The sequence below is a fragment of the Hyla sarda genome, chromosome 7, assembly GCF_029499605.1.
Source record: "Hyla sarda isolate aHylSar1 chromosome 7, aHylSar1.hap1, whole genome shotgun sequence".
NCBI lineage: Eukaryota > Metazoa > Chordata > Amphibia > Anura > Hylidae > Hyla > Hyla sarda.
The window spans coordinates 29,181,753-29,195,577 of NC_079195.1; the positions used below are offsets into that span (position 1 = coordinate 29,181,753).

At 41.1% G+C, this 13,825-nt stretch overlaps 1 protein-coding gene across 9 annotated transcripts in view; it reads right to left on the reverse strand.

The window, feature by feature from the left end:
• Positions 1-2,702: 2,702 nt before the first annotated feature.
• The window catches only part of PTPN6 (protein tyrosine phosphatase non-receptor type 6), a 102,528-nt gene continuing 91,405 nt past the window's right edge, over positions 2,703-13,825 (reverse strand). For all 9 annotated transcript variants that reach the window (XM_056528994.1, XM_056529002.1, XM_056529003.1 and 6 more), the window contains 5 exons: positions 12,792-12,859; positions 11,621-11,772; positions 5,496-5,575; positions 5,280-5,405; positions 2,703-2,842 (listed from right to left, as the gene is read on the reverse strand). In XM_056528994.1, coding sequence (XP_056384969.1) covers positions 5,285-5,405; positions 5,496-5,575; positions 11,621-11,772; positions 12,792-12,859 — 421 coding nt within the window. In that variant the 3' untranslated portion in view covers positions 2,703-2,842; positions 5,280-5,284. The remainder of the gene's footprint in view (positions 2,843-5,279; positions 5,406-5,495; positions 5,576-11,620; positions 11,773-12,791; positions 12,860-13,825) is intronic.

Genomic DNA, 13,825 nt, shown 5'->3' on the forward strand with positions numbered 1-13,825 from the left:
CAGGTACTCTATAAAGTTTTTTTTTTTAGATAAATAGTTATTCAGCAATAATTTTTTTATATATTTTTCCATAATTTTTATTCATTTTTATTTTTTTTCCATTATGCCTGGGCTGCCGCAATAACAATAATAAACTTTCACTTTCCACCCGCCTCTGACCCGATGCCACTGGAATCGGTCAGCAGTCCTCCGGCCCAAGTCTTCTTCCTGACACAACACTGCGCTGATCTAATTGCCAGTTGTAGCGATGTTATGTATCTGGCCACAGAAGCCGGAAGAAGACCAGGGCCAGAGGATGGCAGAGACTGATTGCAGCGGCATTGAGGGAGAAGTAGAGGGTGAGTTAAAGTTTATTATTCTTATTGTGGCAGCAGAATAAAAAAAAAAATTTATAAATAAATTGCTGGATAATCCTTTTTAAAAATGACAAAACATTTACTGTGTGAACACAGCCTCAGGGGAGGGGTATAAGGCTGGGTTCAGACCACGTTTTTGCAATACATTTCCTGTATCAGGTTTTTGATTAAAAAAAACAAAACGATTCCTCAAAACCGGACTAAACTGTATCAAAACTTGTACAAATTTTAATCCGTATACGGTTTGAAAAATTATGTCCGATTGAATCTGTTTTTTAATATAAAAACTTATACGTTTCACTTGTTGGAATTTCAATCAAAGAAAAAAAAACTGTGGAAAGTCAAAAACCGTATGGTGCAAACCGGATGGAACCTTATGCACATACGGTTCCCATTGACTCCCATATTTAAAAAAAAACTTATACGTTTCAATACAGTTTTTCACCTGGACCAAAAACCGTGGTGGGCTACGCTTTTGGGTACGGGAAAAAAAACTGACAAAACCGTGCAGGACGCAAAACGGACACAACCGGATGCATCGTTTGGCATAATACGGTTTTCAATGGAGAGTCAATGCATACGGTATTCAATTCGGTTCTGTACGGTTTTTATATTGATAGCGTATACGTCACTAGGTCTTTCAAATTCTTTACATGTATTTTTTTTATGTGTCTAGTTTCTGTATTTGGCTCACAAATCCCTCTGTTCTGCTGCTCACTCATTCTGACATCCACTGCCCAGGAAGGGAGGTGTCAGACACTGAGCCCACCCTTACTCACCATGCATTCACTTCCTCCCTGAGTCTTCTGTGCTGTGCTGGGTCTCTTCATACAATCACATCCGGCTGCTCTGTTATCCCCTTTAGTCTGATAGGACAGGAGTGAGCACAGAGGAGTGCTAGTCCCGCCCTCATTTCCTGGACTTTGTCCCTGCCTGTGCTTCAGCTGGGACAAAGATGATGCTGCAGCCTGACAGGATTATGTTCTGGTTGGTATGGGGACCCCTAGTGGCCTTTTTTTTTTTTTTTCTAAGATGCGATTTCTATAAAAAGGAGATTTTTTTTTAAAGTATTTTAGAAAGGTTAAAGGGGTACTCCGCTGCTCAGCGTTTGGAACATACTGTTCCAAATGCTGGAGCTGGGAGCGTGTGATGTCATAGCCCCGTCCCTCATGTCAGCCCCGCCCCATCAATGCAAGTCTATGGGAGAGGTCATGCCCCCTCCCATAGACTTGCATTGAGGGGGCGGGGTTATGTCACAAGCTCCCGGCGCCAGCTCCAGAGTTCGGAACAGTTTGTTCCACACGCTGAGCAGCGGAGTACCCCTTTAATGTTTTGCCAGGATGTACAACATATAAAAAGTTTTTGTTGCAGACTAGAGATGAGCGAACTTACAGTAAATTCGATTCGTCACGAACTTCTCGGCTTGGCAGTTGATGACTTTTCCTGCATAAATTAGTTCAGCTTTCAGGTGCTCCCGTGGGCTGGAAAAGGTGGATACAGTCCTAGGAGACTCTTTCCTAGGACTGTATCCACCTTTTCCAGCCTACCGGAGCACCTGAAAGCTGAACTAATTTATGCAGGAAAAGTCATCAACTGCCGAGCCGAGAAGTTCGTGACGAATCGAATTTACTGTAAGTTCGCTCATCTCTATTGCAGACCGTGCCCATTTAATGTGATGTTAGTTGCACCAAAATGACTCCCAGTGTGCACGCACTTCCCTAGGACACTGGGGTTGTAGAACATGTACAACAGAATTTTTGGCAATCCGTAATGGGGTACAACCACTGTGAGTTAGTCATCGTCTCTCCGCACAGGCTGCTATAGTCAGTTTGATAAATGTTTCTACTTCCTATATTGGTTTATTTTCAAAGTGGAGAAAAAATAAATAAAAATCACTAAATCCAACATTTTTTGGCGGCCCCTGCGATCTCCTGTATGCTGGAAGGGGGCGTTCCATCTCAACATGACGTGGTGGCAGACCAGCCCCCTCCATGTATCCCATAGAGATACATGGAGGGGGGTGTGTCAGCTGTGGACAAAACGGCGCTTCATGCACAGACTGTTGCAGCCCAGTACAGGAGATCGCGGGGGGCGGGTCCATCCGCTGGGACCCCCGCGATCTCCTGTACGGGGCTGCAACAGTCTGTGCATGAAGCGCCGTTTTGTCCACAGCTGACACACCCCCCTCCATGTATCTCTATGGGATCTATAACTTAACCCCTATACAAAGTTGTATTGCACTACAGTTCTCCTTTAAACCTAGGGGGGCGCCATACCATGTCATAGGCGCAGGTGCCTTGCCGGTCTCCCTCATACATCTGATTAATATATAATTCACAGCTTTGCGTAACACTTTATTAAATTATCAGAAACTTTACATTTATTTTCTAGCAAAAAAAAAAATAAAAAAAAGCCGAGTTGGCAGAACAATCCTGGATCGGGCGACAATGGGTTCGGATGCTGGAGAAATACTGAGGAGGTCCGACCTGTCAGGAGAGAAAAAAGAAGAAAACCAGATGAAGAGTGGGGTCTGTGATGTGAGGCTCTGTTCACATAGGGGGAGATTTATCAAAACCTGTGCAGAGGAAGAGTGGTGCAGTCGCCCATAGCAACCAATCAGATTGCTTCTTTCATTTTCCACAGGCCTCTTTAGAGGCCTGTGGAAAATGAAAGAAGCAATCTGATTGGTTGCTATGGGCGACTGCACCACTCTTCCTCTGCACAGGTTTTGATAAATCTCCCCCATGGTGATTTATCAAAACCCGTGTAGAGGAAGAGAGGTGCAGTTGTCCATGGCAACCAATCAGGTCGCTTCTTTCGTTTTTCACAGGTCTCTTTAACCCCTTAAGGACCGGGCCATTTTGCATTTTTGCACTTTCGTTATTTCCTCTTCACGTTCTAAAAATCATAACGCTTTCAATTTTGCACCTATAGACCCATATGAGGGCTTTTTTTTTTTTTTTTTTGTGCCACCAATATCACTTTGGGATGACATCAATCATTTCACTACAAAATCTAAGGTAAAAACAAACAAAAAATATTTGTGGGGCAAAATTGAAAAAAAAATAATAATGCCAATTTTGTAATTTTTGGGGGCTTCCGACTCTACACAGTAAATTTTTCTGTAAAAATGACAACTTATCTTTATTCTGTAGGTCCATACGGTCACAAGGATACGTAATTTATGTAGGTTTTATTTTTTGTTTTATTACTTAAAAAAAAATTATAACTACATGCACCAAAATTAGTATGTTGAAAATTGTCATCTTCTGACCCCCTATAACGTTTTTATTTTTCCATATACAGGGATTTGTGGGGGCTCATTTATTGTGCCGTGATCTGAAGTTTTTCTAGGTACCATTTATGTTTTGATGGGACTTTTTAATTGCTTTTTATACGTTTTTTAGGGTATACAAAATGACCAAAAATATGCAATTTTGGACTTTGGTATTTTTTTACATAAACACCATTGACCATGAGGTTTAATTAATGTTACATTTTTAAAGTTTGGACATTTGCGCACGTGGTGATACCACATATGTTAATTTTTATTATGTTTACATATTTTTTATATGGAATTTGGGAAAAGGGGGGTGATTCAAACTTTTAATATGGAAGGGGTTAATGGGTGTTTTTTTTACTTCCATAGAACCACATTGATCTGTGTGCTCTATGCTTGATTGATAAAGCCTGGTCACAGAGCCGGGACCAGCACACAGTGGATCCCCCTAAACCCCCCATCCACCCCACTGGACCACCAGGGACTGGTTAATGGTCCCTTTAGACGCTGCTGTCAACTTTGACAGCGGCGATCTAAAGGGCTAATAGCCGCCCGCGGCGATTGCTGCATGTCGGCTATTAATGGCGGCCCTCAGCTACAGAAATCAGCTGGGGGCCTGCCAGTATGGCGCGGGCTCGAATCAGGAGCCCGCACCATAGACCGCTTGCCGTTGTAGGACGACCCGGCTCCTCCTTAGACGGCAACCAGTTAAAAATGAAAGAAGCCATCTGATTGGTTGTTATGGGCAACTGCACCACTTCCTCTTCACAGATTTTGATAAATGTCCCCCAGTATGTGGACCTCCAGATGTTGCAAAACTACTACTCCCAGTATGCTCGGACAGCCAACGTCCTCAGGCTGATAAAGGAATCTGGACAACTATATTTCATGTTGGAAACTCTGCCGTTGCAAAACTATAACTTCCAGCATGCCCGGACTGCCATTGCTGATATCTCTATGAGATCAGGATATACAGTAGTTATACACCTCCCCTCCAGCTCTATCTGTATACTGCTGATATCTGTATGGGATCAGGATATATAGTAGTTATACACCTCCCCTCCCAGATCTATCTGTATACTGCTGCTGATATCTCTGGAATCAGGATATATATTCGTTCTACACCTCCCCTCCCAGCTTTATCTGTATACTGCTGCTATCTGTATGGGATCAGGATATATAGTAGTTATACACCTCCCCTCCAGCTCTATCTGTATACTGCTGCTATCTCTATGGGATCAGGATATATAGTAGTTATACACCTCCCCTCCAGCTCTATCTGTATCTATATACAACTTCTTTTCTAAGATTTTCATGTACAGTATGATGCAATTAGCTAAGATACTGTTAATATTTTTTTATTGAGTGGGATACTGTTAGCTGAGGCCATGTATCCAAGTTTGTTGTGTGATACTGTCTATTGAGCCCTTATCGTCTATTTTCTATAAGCCTTATCTTATGTAATACTGTCTACTAAGCTGCTGTATCTAAGGCTTTTGACCTGTGATACTCTCTGCTGGGCTACCATATCCATTCAAATAATGCGTGATACCATATTCTACCTCAGGGTGGCGCTCCTCTTTAGATTACGCAGCAGTGTCTCATGTGTAGAACTACAACTCTCAGCATTCTCTCCTACTCACCCCTGTCACTTCTTCTTTATAGAGGTCCGAGGTTTTTCTCGTTCTGATGAGACTTTTTTGTTAACTTTTTCTTTTTTATCTTTCTTGGCGTTCAGATTTTCATAAACCGTTCCTTCCGTTTTAGGCCTGAAACATAGCAGAGCCGAGACGGGTGTGAGAATGTGTGAACCGGTGAGGAGGGGGTTAAGCAGGACACGGAGGACACGGACGTCTTACTTAGAGGAGCTCCGTGTAACCTTCATCTTGGACATAGACAGATCCAGGTTTCCATATTCAGATTCTGCGGCCTTTGTTCTCTGTTGGAAATTGGGGAGAAACTTCCTTAGAATTTATTATCACTGTATACAGTAACGTTCCATTAATCCGGAATCTAAGCAAAGACTTTTCAGTACATTTTCTAGACTTTTTCTGTTCCAACAATCCACATTATATACAGTACTGTGCCCGATTATCAGATCCCACATTATATACAGTACTGTGCCCGATTATCAGATCCCACATTATATACAGTGCTGTGCCCGATTATCAGATCCCACATTATATACAGTACTGTGCCCGATTATCAGATCCCACATTATATACAGTACTGTGCCCGATTATCAGATCCCACATTATATACAGTACTGTGCCCGATTATCAGATCCCACATTATATACAGTACTGTGCCCGATTATCAGATCCCACATTATATACAGTACTGTGCCCGATTATCAGATCCCACATTATATACAGTACTGTGCCCGATTATCAGATCCCACATTATATACAGTACTGTGCCCGATTATCAGATCCCACATTACATACAGTACTGTGCCCGATTATCAGATCCCACATTATATACAGTACTGTGCCCGATTATCAGATCCCACATTATATACAGTACTGTGCCCGATTATCAGATCCCACATTATATACAGTACTGTGCCCGATTATCAGATCCCACATTATATACAGTACTGTGCCCGATTATCAGATCCCACATTACATACAGTACTGTGCCCGATTATCAGATCCCACATTATATACAGTACTGTGCCCGATTATCAGATCCCACATTATATACAGTACTGTGCCCGATTATCAGATACCACATTATATACAGTACTGTGCCCGATTATCAGATCCCACATTATATACAGTACTGTGCCCGATTATCAGATCCCACATTATATACAGTACTGTGCCCGATTATCAGATCCCACATTATATACAGTACTGTGCCCGATTATCAGATCCCACATTACATACAGTACTGTGCCCGATTATCAGATCCCACATTATATACAGTACTGTGCCCGATTATCAGATCCCACATTATATACAGTACTGTGCCCGATTATCAGATCCCACATTACATACAGTACTGTGCCCGATTATCAGATCCCACATTATATACAGTACTGTGCCCGATTATCAGATCCCACATTATATACAGTACTGTGCCCGATTATCAGATACCACATTATATACAGTACTGTGCCCGATTATCAGATCCCACATTATATACAGAACTGTGCCCGATTATCAGATCCCACATTATATACAGTACTGTGCCCGATTATCAGATCCCACATTATATACAGTACTGTGCCCGATTATCAGATCCCACATTACATACAGTACTGTGCCCGATTATCAGATCCCACATTACATACAGTACTGTGCCCGATTATCAGATCCCACATTACATACAGTACTGTGCCCGATTATCAGATCCCACATTATATACAGTACTGTGCCCGATTATCAGATCCCACATTATATACAGTACTGTGCCCGATTATCAGATCCCACATTATATACAGTACTGTGCCCGATTATCAGATCCCACATTACATACAGTACTGTGCCCGATTATCAGATCCCACATTATATACAGTACTGTGCCCGATTATCAGATCCCACATTATATACAGTACTGTGCCCGATTATCAGATCCCACATTACATACAGTACTGTGCCCGATTATCAGATCCCACATTATATACAGTACTGTGCCCGATTATCAGATCCCACATTATATACAGTACTGTGCCCGATTATCAGATCCCACATTATATACAGTACTGTGCCCGATTATCAGATCCCACATTATATACAGTACTGTGCCCGATTATCAGATCCCACATTATATACAGTACTGTGCCCGATTATCAGATACCACATTATATACAGTACTGTGCCCGATTATCAGATCCCACATTATATACAGTACTGTGCCCGATTATCAGATCCCACATTATATACAGTACTGTGCCCGATTATCAGATCCCACATTATATACAGTACTGTGCCCGATTATCAGATCCCACATTATATACAGTACTGTGCCCGATTATCAGATCCCACATTATATACAGTACTGTGCCCGATTATCAGATCCCACATTATATACAGTACTGTGCCCGATTATCAGATCCCACATTATATACAGTACTGTGCCCGATTATCAGATCCCACATTATATACAGTACTGTGCCCGATTATCAGATCCCACATTATATACAGTACTGTGCCCGATTATCAGATCCCACATTATATACAGTACTGTGCCCGATTATCAGATCCCACATTATATACAGTACTGTGCCCGATTATCAGATCCCACATTATATACAGTACTGTGCCCGATTATCAGATCCCACATTATATACAGTACTGTGCCCGATTATCAGATCCCACATTATATACAGTACTGTGCCCGATTATCAGATCCCACATTATATACAGTGCTGTGCCCGATTATCAGATCCCACATTATATACAGTGCTGTGCCCGATTATCAGATCCCACATTATATACAGTGCTGTGCCCGATTATCAGATCCCACATTATATACAGTGCTGTGCCCGATTATCAGATCCCACATTATATACAGTACTGTGCCCGATTATCAGATCCCACATTATATACAGTACTGTGCCCGATTATCAGATACCACATTATATACAGTACTGTGCCCGATTATCAGATACCACATTATATACAGTACTGTGCCCGATTATCAGATCCCACATTATATACAGTACTGTGCCCGATTATCAGATACCACATTATATACAGTACTGTGCCCGATTATCAGATCCCACATTATATACAGTACTGTGCCCGATTATCAGATCCCACATTATATACAGTACTGTGCCCGATTATCAGATCCCACGTTATCTACAGTACTGTGTCAGATTATCAGATCCCACGTTATATACAGTACTGTGCCCCATTATCAGATCCCACATTATATACAGTACTGTGCCCGATTATCAGATCCCACATTATATACAGTACTGTGCCCGATTATCAGATACCACATTATATACAGTACTGTGCCCGATTATCAGATCCCACATTATATACAGTACTGTGCCCGATTATCAGATCCCACGTTATCTACAGTACTGTGCCCGATTATCAGATCCCACGTTATATACAGTACTGTGCCCCATTATCAGATCCCACGTTATATACAGTACTGTGCCCCATTATCAGATCCCACATTATATACAGTACTGTGCCCCATTATCAGATCCCACATTATATACAGTACTGTGCCCGATTATCAGATCCCACATTATATACAGTACTGTGCCCGATTATCAGATCCCACATTATATACAGTACTGTGCCCGATTATCAGATCCCACATTATATACAGTACTGTGCCCGATTATCAGATCCCACATTATATACAGTACTGTGCCCGATTATCAGATCCCACATTATATACAGTACTGTGCCCGATTATCAGATCCCACATTATATACAGTACTGTGTCCGATTATCAGATCCCACATTATATACAGTACTGTGCCCGATTATCAGATCCCACATTATATACAGTACTGTGCCCGATTATCAGATCCCACATTATATACAGTACTGTGCCCGATTATCAGATCCCACATTATATACAGTACTGTGCCCGATTATCAGATCCCACATTATATACAGTACTGTGCCCGATTATCAGATCCCACATTATATACAGTACTGTGCCCGATTATCAGATCCCACATTATATACAGTACTGTGTCCGATTATCAGATCCCACATTATATACAGTACTGTGCCCGATTATCAGATCCCACATTATATACAGTACTGTGCCCGATTATCAGATCCCACATTATATACAGTACTGTGCCCGATTATCAGATCCCACATTATATACAGTACTGTGCCCGATTATCAGATCCCACATTATATACAGTACTGTGCCCGATTATCAGATCCCACATTATATACAGTACTGTGCCCGATTATCAGATCCCACATTATATACAGTACTGTGCCCGATTATCAGATCCCACATTATATACAGTACTGTGCCCGATTATCAGATCCCACATTATATACAGTACTGTGCCCGATTATCAGATCCCACATTATATACAGTACTGTGCCCGATTATCAGATACCACATTATATACAGTACTGTGCCCGATTATCAGATCCCACATTATATACAGTACTGTGCCCGATTATCAGATCCCACATTATATACAGTACTGTGCCCGATTATCAGATCCCACATTATATACAGTACTGTGCCCGATTATCAGATCCCACATTATATACAGTACTGTGCCCGATTATCAGATCCCACATCATATACAGTACTGTGCCCGATTATCAGATCCCACATTATATACAGTACTGTGCCCGATTATCAGATCCCACATTATATACAGTGCTGTGCCCGATTATCAGATCCCACATTATATACAGTGCTGTGCCCGATTATCAGATCCCACATTATATACAGTACTGTGCCCGATTATCAGATCCCACATTATATACAGTACTGTGCCCGATTATCAGATCCCACATTATATACAGTACTGTGCCCGATTATCAGATCCCACATTATATACAGTACTGTGCCCGATTATCAGATCCCACATTATATACAGTACTGTGCCCGATTATCAGATCCCACATCATATACAGTACTGTGCCCGATTATCAGATCCCACATTATATACAGTACTGTGCCCGATTATCAGATCCCACATTATATACAGTGCTGTGCCCGATTATCAGATCCCACATTATATACAGTGCTGTGCCCGATTATCAGATCCCACATTATATACAGTACTGTGCCCGATTATCAGATCCCACATTATATACAGTACTGTGCCCGATTATCAGATCCCACATTATATACAGTACTGTGCCCGATTATCAGATCCCACATTATATACAGTACTGTGTCCGATTATCAGATCCCACATTATATACAGTACTGTGCCCGATTATCAGATCCCACATTATATACAGTACTGTGCCCGATTATCAGATCCCACATTATATACAGTACTGTGCCCGATTATCAGATCCCACATTATATACAGTACTGTGCCCGATTATCAGATCCCACATTACATACAGTACTGTGCCCGATTATCAGATCCCACATTATATACAGTACTGTGCCCGATTATCAGATCCCACATTTAAGTGTTACTGTGGTTAGAAACAACTTTTTCCCATTTAATACTCCCTTAAAAACTAAGCATTTTTCTTATATTTGATTGCTAAAGATGTGAAAAAAGGGTTTTAAAAATGGCCACTAGAGGTTTCTGTCTTTTTAATTTTGCAAACGAACCCAGAAAATTTAGCCTTTTTGGTCCTTTAACAAAAAATAAAGAAGGACCAAAATATGTGAGGGGAGGGGGGGAGGTGTGGTTATCTCCATTCTCTGCCTCAGAGCACAGACAAGATCCAGAAGAGTCCTCATGCACAGTTATAAGCAATACAAGGTGCTAAACTATTATATATATGCAAAATGGTTTCTCTTTGGTCATTTTATGAACTTATTTGTTGTGTATTTGCACCATGTAGGTTCACATAGCTGCTTTAGGGTTATAAAAAGCATGCACTTTGCTTACAAAGCAGTAAAAATCTTATTTTTAGGAAAAAAGCAGGTTTTCTCTTCTGTCCTTGTACCATATTGTTTCACATGGCTACATTCCAGTTATTTGAGCATGCATGGCTGCATTACAGTTATATAGAGCATGCATTTAGACAGTATGTTTTGCAAATGTAAAAATGTTTGTGCAGAACTCATGACAATGGAGAGGGAGCGGGGAGGAAAGGAGCTCATAATACTCCAGGGAAAACACCTCCAGACTGAGAGAAATGCAAAAGACTGAGCACAGGAAAACATAGATCAAAAGGTATTTTACATATGAACACATGCATATTAATATGCATACAGGTCTTAGGGCACATTACTACACTGATTTAAGCCTTTTTTTAAATTTTCTTAATAATGACAGTAACGCTTTGAAGGAATTCATGACATCAAGTCCATCATTCAACCACACGTCCTGTACCTCTAGAGCTTGCATTTTATGTTTGATGTAGTCGATATATTGGGCGACGGCGGCGTAAATGAACCTGTACTGCGCCTCCGTCTGCACCATCCCGGAGCGCTGGGACCTCACCATCTGGATGGTTTTCTGTATGTCTATGTCACAGTCCACACCTGTAGGAGACACATGAGACATCATGGGAGAGATATTATTATATTAATCTTGGGATAAGCAGCGCCAGTGTGTTTGTTAAATGCTTATCCTCCATATATGAAAAACACAATGCCAGAATTTCTTTTTTTTTCTCCAGCCTATTAAAAGAGTACACCACTGGAAAACATTTTTTATTTTATTTTTTTATTTTTAAATCAACTGGTGTCCGAAAGTTAAACAGATTCGTAAATTACTTTTATTTAAAAATCTTAATCCTTCCAGTACTTATCAGCTGCTGTATACTACAGAGGAAGTTTTTTTCTTTTTGAATTTCTTTTCTGTCTGACCACAGTGCTCTCTGTTGACACCTCTGTCCATGTCAAGAACTGTCCAGAGCAGGAGAGGTTTGCTATGGGGATTTTCTCCTGCTCTGGACAGTTCCTGATATGGACAGAGGTGTCAGCAGAGAGCATTGTGGTCAAACAGAAAATAACCATACAACTTCCTCTGGAGCATACGGCAGCTGATAAGTATTGGAAGGATTAAAAATTTTAATAGATGTAATTTACAAATCTTTTAAACTTTCTGGCACCAGTTAATAAAAAAAAACCAAAAAAAAAAATAGTTTTCCGCTGGAGTACCCCTTTAACATTGTCTGGAATCCACTTCCTGTTTCATCACAGGTTCAGGTTGGTTCTGTTTCTCCCTTATGCTTTATACTGCAGCTCTGCTTGGCATAAGGACAGAGCAGTGTTTGCCAACCAGGGTGCCTCCAGCTGTTGCAAAACTACAACTCCCAGCATGCCAGGACAGCCAAAGGCTGTCCGGGCATGCTGGGAGTTGTAGTTTTGCAACAGCTGGGGGCACCCTGGTTGGGAAACAGTGGGATAGAGGCTAGATTGGGACTTTAGCCATGACACGGGTCATGTGGCCAAATATTGCTGTGTGATGGGGATCCTCGTTGAACTCATGTATATATAAAAAGTGTATAAGGGCATGAATGGTGTATGTGGTTTTAACTTGTTATTATCCTACTTACCTTTCATTTGGATTGTGTCAACCAACATATCTATGGCAATAATGGTCCCGGTACGGCCAATCCCGGCGCTGTGAACAGAGCAGAAGAGGCACCATGAGTCGGGGATGGACTTCACTTACCTCCACTTGGAATTTCTTTTTACATCTATTGTAGTTACCTGCTTTAACCTATACTGATATTGCATTACATCATGTTTAAAGGGGTACTCTGGTGAAATATTATTATTATTATTATTATTATTATTATTATTTAAATGAACTGGTGCCAGAAAGTTAAACAGATTTGTAAATTACTTCTATTTAAAAATCTTAACCCTTCCAGTACTTATCAGCTGCTGTATACTACAGAGGAAGTTCTTTTCTTTTTGAATTTATTTTCTGTCTGACCACAGTGCTCATGGCTGACACCTCTGTCCATGTTAGGAACTGTCCAGAGTAGGAGCAAATCTCCATAGCAAACCTCTCCTGCTCTGCACAGTTCCTGACATGGACAGAGGTGTCAGCAGAGAGCACTTGTGGTCAGACAGAAAGGAAATTCAAAAATGAAAAGAGCTTCCTGTAGAGCATACAGCAGCTTATAAGTACTGAAAGGATTAAGATTTTTAAATATAAGTAATTTACAAATCTGATTACTGTTCTGGCACCAGTTGATTTAAAAAAAAAAAGAAAAAGAAAAATAGTTTCTCACTGGAGTACCCCTTTAATGCTCCAGCCTCCTCCAGAGCTGCATTAAAGAGGTACTCCCCTGGAAAACATTTCTCTTTTGAATCAACTGGTGCCGGAATGTTATACAGATTTGTAAATTACTTCTATTAAAAAAATCTTAATCCTTCCAGTACTTATCAGCTGCTGTATACTACAGAAGAAGTGGTTTTCTTTTTGAATTTCTTTTCTGTCTGACCACAGTGCTCTCTGCTGACACCTCTGTCCATGTCAGGAACTGTCCAGAGCAGGCGAGGTTTGCTATGGGGATGTGCTCCTTCTCTGGACAGTTCCTAAAATGGACAGCGGTGTCAGCAAAGAGCACTGTGATCA